The sequence below is a fragment of the Periophthalmus magnuspinnatus genome, chromosome 9, assembly GCF_009829125.3.
Source record: "Periophthalmus magnuspinnatus isolate fPerMag1 chromosome 9, fPerMag1.2.pri, whole genome shotgun sequence".
Lineage (NCBI taxonomy): Eukaryota > Metazoa > Chordata > Actinopteri > Gobiiformes > Gobiidae > Periophthalmus > Periophthalmus magnuspinnatus.
In genome coordinates this window covers 4046054-4063048 of record NC_047134.1, presented here as the reverse complement: position 1 = coordinate 4063048, position 16995 = coordinate 4046054, and the positions used below count along the sequence as shown (strand labels likewise).

Genomic DNA, 16995 nt, shown 5'->3' with positions numbered 1-16995 from the left:
TGAATCAGATCATTCTCAGTGGAGCTGTGTCAGATTCACCTCTGAACATTAAAATGTGCAATGTACTTTTACATCTTTAAAAACTACTCCATCTCTCTCTCTCTCTCTCTCTCTCTCTCTCTCTCTCTCTCTCTATCTATCTATCTATCCATCTCTTTTTCTCTCTCTTCTTTTTTATTTATTTATTTATTTATTTTTATATTTCTTTTAAGAAAACTATGAACCTGTCATTCCATGTTCTTAATAAACATTTGAGTAAACGTTTAAAATAAATAAATAAATAAATAAACAGGTTTAATTTAATGACGTCATAAAAGTTGCACGAGCCACTTTAAACAAAACAAACTTTTTTTTTCTTTTTTTCTTTTTTTTAAATAAACTGATTTTTAAATGACATAGACAAATGTGTGATTAATATAAAAAGTATAATACATATACATTTAAAAAAATTGACCCCAGGAATCGTTAATCCGGTGAAAGTGAAAACTAAAAGCCCGTTTGTTTTTTTAAGGAGAAAAAAGAACGTGTTTTGGTTGATTTTTCTGGGTCAGAGTGGTACATCTGTCTCTCCTCCCTTTGTGCTGTACATCAGGGGCTTTAAGTCAAGAGCGAACCAGGAGCGGATCACAAGCGGGCCAGGAGCGGACCACAAGCGGACCAGGAGCGGATCTCAAGCGGACCAGGAGCGGATCTCAAGCGGACCACAAGCGGACCACAAGCGAACCAGGAGCGGACCAGAAGCGGACCAGGAGTGAACAAGGACCCGACCAGGAACAAACTAGGAGAAAGCCAATTAGGAGCGGAACAAGAGAGGACACAAGCGCGGACCATGATTAAACCACGAGCGGACCAGAAGCGGACCAGAAGGGAAGACAAGAGAGGACCACGAGCGAACATGAGCGGACGCATGAGCGGACCAGGAGTGAACCAGGAGCAGACGAGGAGCGGACCAAAAGCGTACTAGAAGCGTACTAGAAGCGGACACAGCAGCGAATCAGGAGCGAACACAGGAGTGGACCAGAAGCGACCAGTAGAAGACCGAGAGCGTGCCAGCAGCGAACCTGGAACGGACGAGGAGCGAACATAGGAGCGTTTCAGGGGCGGATCAGGAGCGAACATAGGAGCAGGCGGAGACTGAGGAAAAACGGTGCGTTCTGGAGACGGCTAGCGGTGCGCGGCTAACCATCTGCGCCCCAAAATCAACTCTCTCCTCGGATTCACCCGTTTTCACCCAGGTACATCCACACACGCACATTAAACACATAAATATCTGTCGTTTCTCACAGCCACAGTGTTTAACTTTACTACAGTTTTATCTTTTGACGTGTTTTTTTCCACGCGAGACAGTTAGCTTCCCCGTTAGCATTAGCTCCAGCTGGCTCCACATAGGATTTAATTGGCTGTCACTAATTTGGCTAATCTGGTTTACTTTCGCTTTTTACGCCGTTATTGTTAAACATCAGCGTGTAGACATTACGTAGCATTTTCAAAGACTGTTTCTGAAGCTGGTAATTGCCGTAAATTGGCTAAAAGTGTCTCACAAAGCTGTATTTTGGTGTTGTTTACCGGGCGTAATGACCAGGTACGACACTGGCCATTTGTACGCTCCTTCAAAAGTGACATTTATCCACTTTGCTGAGGAAAATAGACACGTTTCGCACTTAAATGGCCTTTTGTGAGCAGAAAAGTGTGCCCGGGCTGTAACAGGGTAATTACAGGGTTAGTAACAGTGTGTTTTGTTTTTCTGATGCTGTTTTTCACTGGTGGAAAATACAGAGAGAAAATACAGAAAATAATCTTTAAAACGTGGCATTAATGTTACACCTGGTTTAGACCTGGTATAGTCCTGGTTTAGACATGGTTTAGTCCTGTGGAGATGTGTTGTAACATAAATCCATGGCACTATTAGAATAAACAGAGCCCTTTTTTTTTTTTTTAGATCTTGTCGAAACTCAACCTAGCCTTGAGATTTGCCCAAAGGCACAGCAACAGTATGCACAGGCCAGTACTGGATTCAAACCATCATGTGACAGCTGCCCCTATCATGTGCCACTGGTCACTCTCACCTGCTCAGTTTTTGAGTTTTAAAATGATGAAACAGACATGTAACAGATCTGATGCCTGTAATCTGATTTCTGTATTGACCATTTCTTACCTTCAAACAGCCACACTGAGACACAGGTTTGAACTTCAGCTATATCTCTGAAGGGCAAGGAGCCTCAAATGAGTCTGGTTCCATTTAATAAGGAAATCATCTTCTCCTGACGCCTAAGAGCGCGATGACATCACATTTATACAGGGGGCGCCAGCAGCATTGAGATTCTTTTAGCAGAGACATTTGACCTGGTTTTACTCCATTATGAACTGTCCTTTAATCCTAAATTAAATGGTTTGTGCTTTTATCCATAATTATATAAAAATGAAATGTTTTTAGAAAAATTATACTGTAGTGTTCTGGTAAACACAAGGGCTACTGTTGGTCGTGACCCATGCCAGAACAACAGCAGAATTACAGCAGAACAAGAACAGAACAACAGCAGAACAACAGTAATCTGACCAAAAGACTGTATATATAAATGGACGTAGCTAACCTGTTAACCACCACGTTCCAAACAGGAAGTGATCATAGCCGCACTTCCGGCTCCATTGACTCTGGCTCCAATTCACTTTACATTGAAAAACTGTGTCCCCTCTCTCTGTAACTGCTGCTGTCAGACTCGTCATTTTGATCTTAAAATGTTCACATTAACCCACCGTACATGATCCCAGGGTTTTTATTTTTCGATTTTGTCCTTAAAACAAAATATGAACATTAATAACAGACAAACCAGGCGTCTTCCTTCCCCAGGTCGCTCCCGCTAGTGTTAGCAACAGGTTTGATTGACAGCATTGCTAAGCGACCACTCCCTGCTAAACCGGTGGTGCAGGTGGGAAGGGGTGTTACCTTTAACAGCTTTGCTCCTGATTGGCTCTTTGGTTGCTATGATACTTGCTGTCATAATTCCAAATATGGAACTGGGCTCCCGATTAGCCGCTATAACTGCTAGCCTCGATGAGCTTCATTTGACTAGAGCCGAATGCTGTGGGTGACGTCACACTCACTTCTTTAAACAGTCTGTGGGCTTAACTCACAAGAGCCAGAAATCAGATTAGAAACAAAGAAATATATTTTGTATTGAGTGATTGATAAGGTCAGTATTCCATTACATCAGGTTCAAAAGTAGAGTCATTTTAAATCCAATCAGACTTGTTCTTCAATGTGTGTGATTCATGTTTGAGTAAGCTTTAATCTTATTTTCAAGACACATTTTTGTCAATCTACCCCCTTTTCCACTTCCACCGGTACACGCCCATTGTGACTCGCCCACTGTGACGTACACGCCCACTGTGACTCGCCCACTTCCTTCTACAGTTTTATTTTCTTAATCGGTGATACTTTTAGGATTTGGCAGCGTCGCGTCATCATTTTGGTACAAATTTTGAAAATGTGCTGCTCTAAGTGTGATGTGCAGCTATTCATAGGGGGCGCCGACAGCATGCGGTGCTTTGTTGTGATGACGCTTCCATCTATCTAAATTATCATAAATGTGAGTGAGAGCTGGTTGACTAGCGTTCTGGAGAGCTGTGTCTCTGTGTTTTGTTTTCAGATTTTTCACTAAGAAGATTTAACTCAACACATTATCAAAGGAATTTAACCTGATTTTTTTCACAGAGCTCAGACCACAAAGAATCTGTGACCTGGATTCTGTAGACCTGGTTTAGACCTTGTTTAGACCTTGTTTAGACCTGGTTTAGACCTGGTTTAGACCTGGTTTAGACCTGGTTTAGACCTGGTTTAGACCTGGTTTAGGCCTGGTTTAGTCCTGGTTAAGAACTGGTTTAGTCTGGTTTAGTCCTGGTTTAGTCTTGGTTTAGTTCTGGTTCAGACCTGGTTAAGAACTGGTTTAGTCTGGTTGAGTCCTGGTTGAGACCTGGTTCAGACCTAGTTCAGACCTAGTTCGGTCCTGGTTTAGTTCTGGTTTAGTCCTGGTTCAGTTCTGGTTTAGACCTGGTTTAGAACCGGTTTAGTCCTGATTTAGTCCCCGATTTAGTCCTTGGTTTAATCTTGGTTCAGTCCTTGGTTTAGTCCTGGTTCAGACCAGATTTAGTCCAGGTTTAGAAATGGTTCAGCCCTGGTTTAGACTTGGTTTAGTCCTGGTTTAGTTCTGGTTTCGACATGGTTTAGTCCTAGTTTAGACTTGGTTTAGTTCTTGTGGACTGTCTAATCCACCCCTAGTTCTGTGAGATATGATATAGTTCCTAAGCACTCTCACCCCCTGACCAGAGGTTGACCAGTTTGCGTCTCTAGGCTCACAGTCATAGTTTAACATATATCATTGTGTGTGCAGAGCTGTGAGCTGAGGATGCAGTGTGAACATGGAGGCTCCTGAGTATCTGGACCTGGATGAGATCGACTTCTCCGACGATTCTGTGGTCCGTAAACGCATCACCACAACAGTGACCACATCGCACAACAGTGAACGCATCACACAACAGTGAACGCATCACACAACAGTGAACGCATCACACAACAGTGAACGCATCACACAACAGTGAACGCATCACACAACAGCACTGGTCTGTGTGGTGCAAAGTCAAATATTTCTTGAAGACGTCACACATGGTCTTCCACCTGCTGTTCTGCCTGTAGTGTTTAGTTCTGTATTCTTCTGGACTGTGGCTTAGCTTAAATGGATTCACATCCGTTTTGACAGTTTCACAGAGTTCATTCTTACAAACAAAAACGATTGTGTTTGAACAGAATCTTCAGAGTTTTACTTCAGTCAGACTTTATTCAGCTTGTTTTCTGACCTTTAGTAACAGTGTAAATCAAGAATTTTCACACACACAGAGCAAATATTTTTCAGTAAAACACTTTATATTCAAGAGTCAATTTGAACCAGCCAATCTCAAAAATGAAGTTTGTCCAAAGTAAGGTCACTATAGCAACTCCAGCGCATGGGCCAAAGTGTCTGGGCATGCCGTGTTAAAAAACAGTGCCAAATCGGGTAATGACGGGGCACTAACAAGAGTAAATCCACATCTGCCGACATGTGAATGGACAATGACCTCAAGATCTAGACCAGAATGTGGAGATATCCCATGATTCTCTGACGGCAGACCTCCCCCACCGTATGTGTCTTTATGTGCGTTTATGTGTATAAGAGGACTTTTTTTGGCTAAGCTCCAGATGAACCACTTGGATGGGCTTGTCCTTCAGAATGATGAAAAGTTAGGACTGTTGCCATAGCAATTAACAATTCAAAACAAAATACTATATCTTTTGAATGGCCAACTGTCCTCAAAATGGCTCCATATAACAGGAAGCTAAAGCCAGTGAATAGCTGGATATGGGTTAGTTTGTTTAAAATCAGACTGTTTTCCTTTCAGTTCCAACAGCCCTGGGTCTTTTGTAACACACTATTTCTGCAAGAAAAACAAGACTAAACCAGTGCTGTCATGATACTAAAATTTCAAACTCGATACTAAGGAATAGACTCAATACCGATTCCAATACCACAATCATAATAATAACACTTTTCTATTCCCATGTGGCCTTATATGTGTGTGTAATCCCTCAGTGTCCAGGCAGGTTTCATATTGGTCCATGGGCTTATACTAGTTTATGTGGTCTTATAAATGTTCTGATACAGCTCAAGATCATTCTAAACATAATCAGGAATTTTTAGTCTCGATACCTGCTCAAATATATAGATTCCATAGTAGTTTTAGTATCGATTAGGACCTGATTTTGGATACTTTGAACAGCCCTATACACAAGTACTGTGCAGCGTTGTCAAACATTTGTTTTCCTGTTTGTTTGTTTTTTTCAGTATTCCGTGTCATCTCTGAAGAACATCCCGGAGCTGTCGAGGAGGAGCGATGGAGCCGAGGACAGAGCAGGTATGTAACATGTGGACTTACGTAACAAGGAAATGGAGAAACGTCAAAATAATGTATATATTATAAGATGAAGATAGCTCATGCTTTTGTGAATACCTACGGCTTTGTTTGAGTGTGTGTCTGTATGTGTGTGTGTGTGTGTGAGAGAGAGGGTGTGTGCGTGTGTGTGTGTATGTGTCAGAGAGTGGACGGTGTGAATTGTTATTGTTGAATGTCACAACCCTGTACATTATTTCTGTGTAAATCTGTTTTTTGAGCTTAATGTCCCTTTACTTTGTCTCCTCAAATAAAAACTAAACTTAACCAAAGGAGCTAGCCATAGGAGAAAAGTAGAGACTTATACTTAATATAATCTGTTTATGTTAAATGTGTTTATGTTAAATCTCTGCTTTGTCCTCAGCCCCATCTGTCCCCTGGAGCCGCGGCGTCTCGGCTCACGCCTTGTCTGAGGTCCACAGTAAGTTCAGGCCGGTCAAACGTGTCTCGCCTCTGAAGCACCAACCGGAGACGGACGCCAGCGCGGACACGAGTGGCGCTGAGCCCGAGGACGCCAAAGCCACCACGGCCACAGAGGGCGCTAAAAATGAGCCCGAGAAACCGCCGTGCGCCCAAACCACTGGGTCGAACGCAACCGCCCCTCACGCAACCCACCCGCCCGTCGAGCACAAACACAAACCAGCCGGAGCTCCCCACAGCCTGTTTGGGGAACTGGAGCACTACGACCTGGACATGGACGAGATCCTCGACGTACCGTACATAAAGTCCAGCCCCATGTCCACAACACTGCCCCGAGCCACACAGGTCAGAAGTCACACAGGAGTCACTCTGAGGTCACAAACGGGTCACTCTGAGGTCACAAACGGGTCACTCTGAGGTCACAAACGGGTCACTCTGAGGTCACAAACGGGTCACTCTGAGGTCACAAACGGGGTCACATAGAGGTCACAAATGGGTCACACACAGGTAACACAGAGGTCCCAAAGGGATCGTTTTGAGATCACGCAGGGGTCACACCGAGGTCACAAATAGGGGTCACACAGGGGTCACTCTGTTGATTAATTTGTTTGTCTGTTTCTGTTTCATTGTTGATTTTCTAACTTTCTGTTGATTAAATCAATTCTCATGGTTAGCCCTAAGAGGCAACTGCTGTTGTGATTTTGGGCTTTACAAAAATAAATTGAATTGAATTAAAACTCATAGGTCACAAATAGGGGTCACTCAGGGATCACTCAGAGGTCACACAGGGGTCACAAAGAGGTCACGCAGGGTTCACACAAGTCACACAGGGGTCACTCATAGGTCACAAATAGTGGTCACTCAGGGATTACACAGGGGTCACCTCACCTCCCTGGCATTTAACACTAGACCCGCCTCTTCTCCCTGGCATTTAACACCAGACCCGCCTCTTCTCCCTGGCATTTAACACCAGACCCGCCTCTTCTCCCTGGCATTTAACACCAGACCCACCTCTTCTCCCTGGCATTTAACACCAGACCCGCTCTTCTCCCTGGCATTTACCACTAGACAGGATATACAGGTGTTTTATTATTTTTTTTCCTATGTATCGTGTTATTGGTATATTTGTGTTTTGTGGACTTTTATGTGAAGCACAACAGCTCAAGGTGTTTTAAATGTGCTATAGAAATAAAATGGAATTGATTTAAAATGCCCAAATTATAACAATATCAGTGGCTCCATAGGTCTGGTTTAAGAAAGCTTTTAGAAAGTAAAGACAAATGATAGACTTTTTTGGCCTTAATACCGCACCTCAGAGTTTACAGATCTGTTTTGAACACCACAACAGTTCATTATCACTGCTGTTCAGTTATGATTTATAAATGAATCAAATCTTTTTTTTTTTTGCTACAGGAGAAGAGGAGCACAGCAGGCAACAGTGTGAGTGCAGCTGGGACTCTGGAGAGGAACCAGAGGGGGACAAAAGCCTCGGCTCTGCCCCACAATGAGACCCTGTCCTTGGGCAGCAGCAGTGCGCAGACACCGGTGAGGAGAACCAGGAGAGACACATGTGTGACCTGGTTTATGGTTAATGTCTGTGTCTTCACTGGACCTGTCCACAGGAAACAGAATGAAACACGTCTGTGTAATTCCTCAGTTGTCCAGGTCTGATCCATAGTAAAAGCAAAAAGTAAAATCTGTTAACTGGACAAAAAGTTGTAAGAGTGAAGACGTTTGGCTGCTCATCTAAGCCACTTCTTCTGTTCTGGTCAGATTGCTGGTGGACACTGCCTTATATCTATCTAAAGGGAGGAGCTAACTACACTGAAACTGAAAAAAGTTATTGTTTACAGTTTGTGTATGTAGGCTTGAGTCCTAAATAGCATAGTCATTCACCTCTTAATGGGCGCTTTCACACCTACTGGTATCCTGGCTAGTTCTAGCCTTCTCCTGTTTCCTTTGTTTGCTTTGGGGGAACTTTTTGGGGTGTGATGTTGTGGGGCCTTCAATAGATCTAAGAGAGCTAAAAAACAGGACAACAGGGAATCTGAACCCAGATGGAAAGGTGTAACTATTCCTTACACAGCGGGTGTGTCTGAAAAACAATTTTCAGACCGTATGAAATTCCAGTATATTTCAAACCTACAAACACTTTTAAGAAACCAATGTGGTCTACTCCATTCAGTGTAGTGAAGAGTGCAGTGAGCGTTACATTGGAGAAACTAAACATCCACTCATTAAGAGGATGTACCAATGCTTTCGAGAGAGCTCCTCTGGACTCCAGGCTGCTGTACATCTCATCATCATCTAATAGTTGTGAAAACACCCATTAAGGGGTGTATGAATATGTCAAGTATGTCTCAGGCACAGTGCACACTTAGCTCAATAGTCCTAGCCTACATACAGAAGCTGCACCATAGCTTTTTCCAGTTTCAATGTAGTTAGCTCCTCCCTTCAGGCAGATATAAGGCCAGTTGTCCAGTTGACAGATTTAACTTTGCTTTAGTTTCTGTTTCATGTGTTTCATTCTTAGTAAAAGCCAAAGTCCAGCATCGTCTCTGTCAGTTGACACAACAGTCAAATTATTTATATACTGTTGTAAAATGTGCCTCCTCTCTCTCCTCTGACATTCCCTCTCTTCCTCTTTCTCTCTCTCTTTCTCTCTCCCGATCCTCTTCCCTTTTTCTTTTCCTGTTCTCTCCCTCTTCCTCTCTTCTCCTTTTTGTTCCTCTGTTATCTCCATCTCCTTTCTCTCTCTCTTCTTCTCTATTTTCTCCCTCTCCTTTTTTCCTCCTGTTTTCTGTTTCTCCCTTTCTCTCTCCCATTTCTCCCTCCTTCTCCCTCTCTCTCTCCCATCCCTCTCTCCCTTACTCTTCGTCTCTCTCCTCTCTGTCTCTTGCTCCTTCACTCCCCCTCTCACCCTACCTTCCTCTCTCTCTCTCTCAGTTCTGTGTGTTGTCTCCGGTGAAGTGGTCAGACCTGAGGAAGTGTCGCTCCATAGATCCAGACCTCCATCACCTCCAGCGCTCAGGAGCTTCAGCTGGAGCATTCACCCCAACAGAGGTGCACTGCTCTGGGCTACTCAGCTGCTCCTCCTCCCTCTCCTCCTTCTCCGACACTGGATGTCATTCAGGTGAACCAGGACTGAACCAGGACTGAACCAGGACTGAACCAGGACTGAACCAGGACTGAACCAGGACTGAACCAGGACTGAACCAGGACTGAACCAGGACTGAACCAGGACTGAACCAGGACTGAACCAGGACTGAACCAGGACTGAAACAGGACTGAGCCAGGACTAAACTAAAATGAGTATTTAGTTTTGATGCTGGTTTTAGTTTCAATCAGTTTTTTAATATTTTGACCCTACTCTCCACAGAAAAGCTGCTGTCGGCGCGTGTGTTCCCGGACGTCCAGAGGGCTGGAGGGGAAGCAGGGGGCTCGGGTCTGATGTTTGCCCAGGGAGGGTGCACCATGGCCAGGCAGGACCAAACCAAACCCTGGACCCCTGGAGGGCCTGCTCCAGAGATGGACGAGGAGACCAAGAGGAACCAGAACATCCTGAACATTGTCAGAGAGGGACAGATCTCTCTCCTGGTGAGTCCTGGTTTAGTTTTTATTTAGCCCTGTTTTGATTTTCACACTGTGTCCCTAATCTCTTTCTTTGTCTCCCTCCCCCTCCTCTCCCCCAACTCTCGCTCTCTCAGCCTCACCTGGCGGCCGATAACCTGGAGCAGATCAGAGATGACCAAAACAACAACCTTCTGCACCTGTCTGCATCACAGGGTCACAGCGAGTGTCTGCAGCACCTGACATCTCTGATGGGAGAGGATGGACTAAACGAACGCAACCAAGACCAACTCACACCCGCCGGGCTCGCTGTTAAGGTGCTTCTGCCTGCTCCCGTCTACTCCTGCCTGCTCCCGTCTACTCCTGCCTGCTCCCGTCTACTCCTACCTGCTCCTGTCTGCTCCTGCCTGCTCCTCTCAGCTTCTCTGGCTCTCGCCCTCTGGCTCTATTCCTGTTTGCTCCTGCTTGCTCCTGTCTGCTTCTCTGGCTCTGCTCCTGCCTGTTTCTGTCTGTTCCTCTCTGTTCCTCTGCCTCTGCTCCTGTTTGCTTGTCAGTCTCTGCTCCTGTCGGCTCCTGTCTGTGTGAATAAATTACAGGAAGTTTAGTCTGCCCTGTCAGAGGGAAGCCCAGAGCTGATTGGCTGCCAAACAGGACGTGTGTGCCAGCAGATAAAATTAAATGGTTTCCCATCTCGGGCCAAAATTCTCAAACTTTTTACACAAACTTCCACCTCAGAGACTGTTTGACTCCACATCTTTTTTAAATGATCCAAATGAAGGGCACAAAATAGGGACTAAACAAATATAGACTAGAGGGGAACCAGAACTAACTCAGGACTAAACCTGGACTAAACCAGACTAAACCATGACTATAAGGACATCTGCATGCCTCTAAACTAGATTAAAACCAGGTCAAACCCAGATCTAAACCGAGTATAATCCAGGTCAAACCCAAGTCAAACCCAGGTCTAAACCAGATCTAAACCAGGTCACTGTTTCAGAACGGGCATCTGGAGTGTGTGCGTTGGATGGTGAGTGAGACTGAGGCCATCGCTGAGCTGAGCTGCACCAGAGAGTTCCCCAGCCTCATCCACTACGCCGCTCAGTACGGACAGGTGAGGGACACGTTTATACAGACAGTAATATACACAGATACACACAAGACACTGTGTGGGTGTGTGTGTGTGTGTGTATAATAAAACATATGTTGCTGTTGTGTTTTAGGAGAAGGTTTTGTTGTGGCTGCTGCAATTTATGCAAGAACAGGCCATTTCACTGGACGAGGCCGATCTCCACGGCAACACCGCAGTGCACACGGCCGCCCAGCACGGACACCTCACCTGTATACAGGTGTGTGACACTACAGGATGGGAAGGTGACTCTCGTCATGTGATTAATCATGTGTCTCTGCTCAGACTCTGGTGGAGTACGGCTCAAACGTGACGGTGTTGAACCAGCAGGGTGAGCGAGCATCCCAGTGCGCAGAGAGACACGGACACACCTCCTGTGCACGGTACCTGGTTGTCGTGGAAACCTGCATGAGCTTGGCCTCACAGGTGGTCAAGCTCACCAAGCAGCTCAGCGAGTGAGTACCCCCCTCTCCCTCCAGAGAGGTACTCCTGACCAAGACTAGGGTCCTGACAGGTTTAACACTGAGACTAGGGTTGGAATCACAGGGCCCCTCGCAATTCGATACCCAGTACATGGTCTACGATATGATATCACGATATGGAGCTTCCTACATTCTCAGCATGTCGTCCAGAGGTCAGGCTCAGCCCTGTCAAAGCTAAATACCTGCTGCTGTGTTTCCCTGGAGACCGAGTTCATTTCATAATCACCAGATGTGATTACAGCAGATATTAACCACTTGACGTGCCGACGTGCCGACGGCCCGCCAGCGGACCGTTATTTTTGTTACAACTTTACAGCAATGTACGTGTATTTCTGCGTCACCCACACAAACACTCTACACATCAAATGAAAGCTACGGCATTCATCTTTCTGAATATGTAAACCATTTACACCTGTAATCACCACAGTGCTGACAGGAAAGACGTTTTTTACAAGTCGGAAATGTGAATTTGGACATCGCTTACCTTTGAGCGCTGTGGTTCTGTCAAACGTCTGTCCACAAAGGAAGTTAGATCCTCCATGTAAATGGTAAAAAGCGCTTTACAACAAGGAACCACTCACCCATTCACACACACATTCATACACCAGTGTACACAGACACTGAGGGCGAGGTGGGTTAAGTGTCTTGCCCAAGGACACAACGACAGCATTCAGCTGTGTGAGTTAGAATCGCACCGCCAACCTTCGGATCAGTGGACAAACACTCTACCAACTGAGCTACTGTCGCCCTGCAGTCTGTCCAGTCTGCTGCAGGAAAGTGAAATCTGCGCCTGGACTTACTCATGATAAAATTATTGTAAAACTCATTTTTATAGGTATTGACCTCAAATTTGAAATGTAAGTGGTCAACAATCTTGTCAGTTGATATACAGTGTATTTTTCTATACCTTCATTTTCACAAATAAAATTTAGGCAAGGATGAGATTTATTTTTTTTATGTGTGTTCCAAAGTGTATAAATGCTCAGCAGACAAACTTACAGTGATTCTGACACCTGTGGGTAAAACTATAGGGTGTTACCTTTACAGAGACCCCAAACTTGTGTATTTACTACTGAGGGTTCAATAATGGTGATTATTTTAATTTGGAGAGGTCAGAACACAGGCAATTTCACCAAAATGACCCAGAATGCTAAGGGGATTTAAGGCTCAGAGACACTGACAGTGTCTGTGTGATCTGTTAAATACAGTTAAATAATAATTATTCATCATTTTCTTTCATCTAAAATTACAGCTCAATTTAGCTAAGACCTGGTTAGTAAACCTAACCAAAAACACACACCCACATGCTCCTAAACCTAATCCTGATCCTAACCTGATTCTAACCCTCATCCTAACCTTAACCTGAGTGTGAAAAATATCCTGTCTCAAAGGGTCTGTTTGGAGGAAAAACAGTGCCTCTGAGGAATAAGCATTTTTGTTCTGAAGGGGGGATGAGCGAAAGGGAGGAGAGATTCAGAGCATCAGAAACAAAAATGAAACTTTTAAAACATATTAATACTTTGTTTTGGGCGAATATAGCATTTTCAAAACAGTAAAACAAAACACGGTAATCTAAATATGTTATGTGTTACAGTTAATACCCCACAGAAGTAAAATACCCCCTCTTTATACCCCATAGAACTCAAAAATGTATATTTGGACATTGTATCTTGTGTGTGTGTAAGTGTGTGTGTGCGCGTTTGTGCACGTTTGTGTGTGTATATATGAACATTTGGACGTTGTATCTTGCGTGTGCGTGTGTTTGTGTGTGTGTGTGTATATGTATATTTGGATGTTGTATCTGTTCATACCATGCACATAAACTGTTGTGTTGTTGTTTTCACAGACAGGCGTCTGAGAGGATGTCTCTACAGAAGCAGCTCCAGAGGCTCATGGACCCAAACAAGACGGAGAGCTCCCCCTGCAGGTCTCCAGGGTCAGTCTCACACATATACTGTAGTAGTGTTGTGCTGCCATACTGTAGTACTTAAACTCACATACTACAAACACTACGCATGCTACTTATACTACTAATATTCTTCTATAAATACATTTGTTCAGTGCAATGTGGGTCCAGACTCAGCCCCTGCGTCAATTGAAAACTTTCCACAAGAATGTGTGACCCTGGTTTAGACCTGGTTCAGACCTGGTTCAGACCTGGTTCAGACCTGGTTCAGACCTGGTTCAGACCTGGTTCAGACCTGGTTCAGACCTGGTTCAGACCTGGTTCAGACCTGGTTCAGACCTGACTGAGTCCTATTTCAGTCTTGGTTTAGTCCTGGTTCAGTCCTTGTTCACAGCTAATAAAGCCTTTTTGGTTCAGTCCTGGTTCAGTTCTGCTGTAGTCCTCACATTAGCCCTGATGCCCTCACGCTCTCTCTCTGTCTCCAGTTCCCATCATGCCTCAGGGGACGCGTGGCCGGAGCTGCTGCTGACGGCGGAGGTGAATCCTGGTGATGGAGCGTGGACAGTGAGACAGCTCCAGAGCAGGGACTCCTCTGAAGCACCGTGCCCCAGGGACAGGCTCCCCACGGCGGGTACAGTGAGCCGCGACGCCCCGTTACCCCCCGGGGCACCTGGAGCCCCCGGAGCCCCGCGCAGACGAGAACTCAAATTGCAACGATTCAAAAACCTCAGCCACCGAACCATGAGCGAGTCTGACACCGAGGCAGTGACAGACCAGAACAACGGCATCTGTGAGTCCCGGTTTAGTCTTGGTTTAGTTATAGTTTAGACCTGGTTTAGTCCTGGTTTAGACCTGGTTTAGACCTGGTTTACTTCTGGTTTAGTCCTGGTTTAGTCTTGATTTAGTCCTTGTTTAGACCTGGTTTAGTCTTGGTTTAGACCTGGTTAAGATCTGGTTCAGACCTTGTTCAGTCTTGGTTTAGTCCTGATTCAGTCCTGGTTTAGACCTAGTTTAGTCCAGGTTTAGACCCGGTTTAGTGCTGATTTAGTCCTGCTTTAGGCCTGCTTTAAACTGGATTTAGATCAAGTTTAGACCTGGCTTAGTCTTGGTTTAGTCCTGGTTTAGACCTGCTTTAGACCTGGTTTAGATGTGGTTTAGATGTGGTTTGGTCCTGGTTTAGACCTGGTTTAGATGTGGTTTGGTCCTGGTTTAGACCTGGTTTAGATGTGGTTTGGTCCTGGTTTAGACCTGGTTTGGTCCTGGTTTAGTCCTGGTTTAGTCCTGGTTTAGTCCTAGTTTAGACCTGGTTTAGACCTGGTTTAGACCTGGTTTAGATCTTATGCAGTTCAGGATTAGTCCTGGTTTAAATGTGGTTTAAACAGGAACATGAACATTTAAGCGAAGGCTGAACAAGAATCCCATGTTCCCATCCTGTGTTTGTACAGATCTAAACTACAGGGATAGCAGCTTTTACACAGAATAAGACCCCATGGAGACACAGGGAGGGCATCTGATGCACAGTGACATTTCAGAACATGTTTGTAGAGTCTAAGTTACAGGTTTGGCAGATTGTTGCATACATTCTAATGCCGTATGCCTCTCGTCTTAGATGGCCACCAGTCTGAGGAGGTGAAGCCTGGCCCTGGACTCCGCCCCTCCCACCTCCCCCTCTCCCCCGACGACCAGTCTGTCCCGGATCATCTACACCTCATGATGAAGAAACACCTCCCTCACTCCAGCTCCATTTCCTCCTCCCTCTCCTCCTCTTCTGACCAGCGCAAAGCCTTCTCCATCCGAGAGTCCAAATCTGTGGACAACTACTGCAGTTACACCCTCCAAGACCACCCTCCCGAACCTCGACCCCCTGACCCCACCAACGAAGACCCAAACAAGGTCGCCACCAGCCCCAAAAGCGCCTTGAAATCCCCCTCGTCCCGCCGAAAAACCGCTCCCAACCTCAAACTCAGAGTGACGTTTGACGAGCAGATGATCCACAAAAACAACAGTACCGCTCCGAGCCAGCAGGAGGCGGAGCCAAGCAGAGTGCAGCAGAAGAGGTCATTTGGGACATTCAGGTCGATCATGGGAACGCTGAGCGGGAACGCCAACCACAGCAACAATAATGGTAACAGCGGAACAGCAGCCAATCAGAGCGCAGCGGGCCGGAAAGGAGCAAGTCCAGGAGGGGGCGCTAAAGGAAAGAGTCGGAGTAGCAATGTCTAAAGTTCCGAAATTCTGAAGGTTTTTAGAAATACTTTCGCACAACTTAAAGCAACTGTATGTAAGATTTAGATTTGAAACTCCATAAACGTGACCTCTGTGAACCCAGATCCTTACGTAACATTCACGTCAAATAGTATTTCTCATAATAATCATAACGCTGATTTATTTTTAATGACAAAAACATTGGTCATGACATTGTTTTTATTTATGTTATGATTTGACGTTTTGGTTCAAGACGATTATCCATTCAGAGCCTCACATGACTCTCTCATTTGGGTTGCCAGTTCCAAAGCTAAGACATACAGCTCCTTTAAGTGTTGGTATTTCACATTTGACAGCTTAAATAACAAATAAAAATTGCCTCCAATATTCATCATAAACAGCAAAGACGTTATATCAGTAATATTTAACGTAAACAATAGTGAGTTTTCTTGCTCTGTCTCCATCTGCTCCAAACCACAGACTGACAACACGACTGGCTGTGGACCTCCGCTATAAAACACACAAATCTCTGACCCTTAGACAGGACTCAGTGTAGATTAACAGCACAATAACAATGTGAATTGAAAATAATGAAACATGCTTCATGTTTCATTATTTTCAATGCATTAAAATATCTAAATATCAGATTTCAAAATGTCTAAATATCAAGTTTTCATGATTTATTGTATGTAAAATAGAATCTTTCCAAATTTTCAACTCAAAAACAAACTGAAATTAGTGTATCTGAAAATGATTTTAATTTGAAACTGTGAAGCTTGTCCCTTGATGTAGTTCCTTTAGTGACCAGCAGAGGGCAAGCTAATCCAAATGTCTGTGGAGGTGCCCCAAAGAAGACAATTTCCATTCAGATATTTAAGTTACAAAATGTGAAATAAGAATACAAAAATGTCCAAAAGTATTTTTAAAAACCTAAAATAAACAAAACTGAAGCTTTAAACAGCGAAACAACCTTCTCTTTTCCTAATCTTCCAGTTGATTTAATCAGTCTGTGTGAGGTTTCACCAAAGGAGCCTTTTATGTTTCAGCTTTTATTTTGGCGAGCAGTGTTATGTTATATTGTGCTTTTATTTTGGCGGGCCATGTTCTGAAGTGCCTAAAACTGTCACAAAGCACAAACTGAACTTCTCAAACTGTGTAAATGTGTCTGAGGAAAAATATTATAGCTGAGATTTTAGTTTGAATGGAAAAGTTCTGATTCTGAAAAAGACTCAACACTCAACAATCTTTTTACATTCAAGAGTAGAGAGGAGGGGAGGGCATCTGACACACACAGTTACAGGGGG

The 16995-nt window shown here is 44.5% G+C and overlaps 1 protein-coding gene across 1 annotated transcript; it reads left to right on the top strand.

Moving 5' to 3' along the window:
- The first annotated feature begins 1106 nt into the window (after window positions 1-1106).
- Window positions 1107-16222, top strand: sncaip (synuclein, alpha interacting protein). Its single transcript, XM_033973212.2, has 15 exons — window positions 1107-1235; window positions 4389-4473; window positions 5874-5943; window positions 6344-6744; window positions 7813-7944; window positions 9346-9532; window positions 9779-9996; window positions 10107-10286; window positions 10970-11083; window positions 11193-11318; window positions 11384-11553; window positions 13427-13516; window positions 13972-14276; window positions 15096-16134; window positions 16172-16222. The coding sequence occupies exons 2-14, from the start codon at window positions 4417-4419 to the stop codon at window positions 15707-15709; spliced, it is 2664 nt and encodes an 887-aa protein (XP_033829103.1). The 5' UTR covers window positions 1107-1235; window positions 4389-4416; the 3' UTR covers window positions 15710-16134; window positions 16172-16222.
- Window positions 16223-16995: the final 773 nt, after the last annotated feature.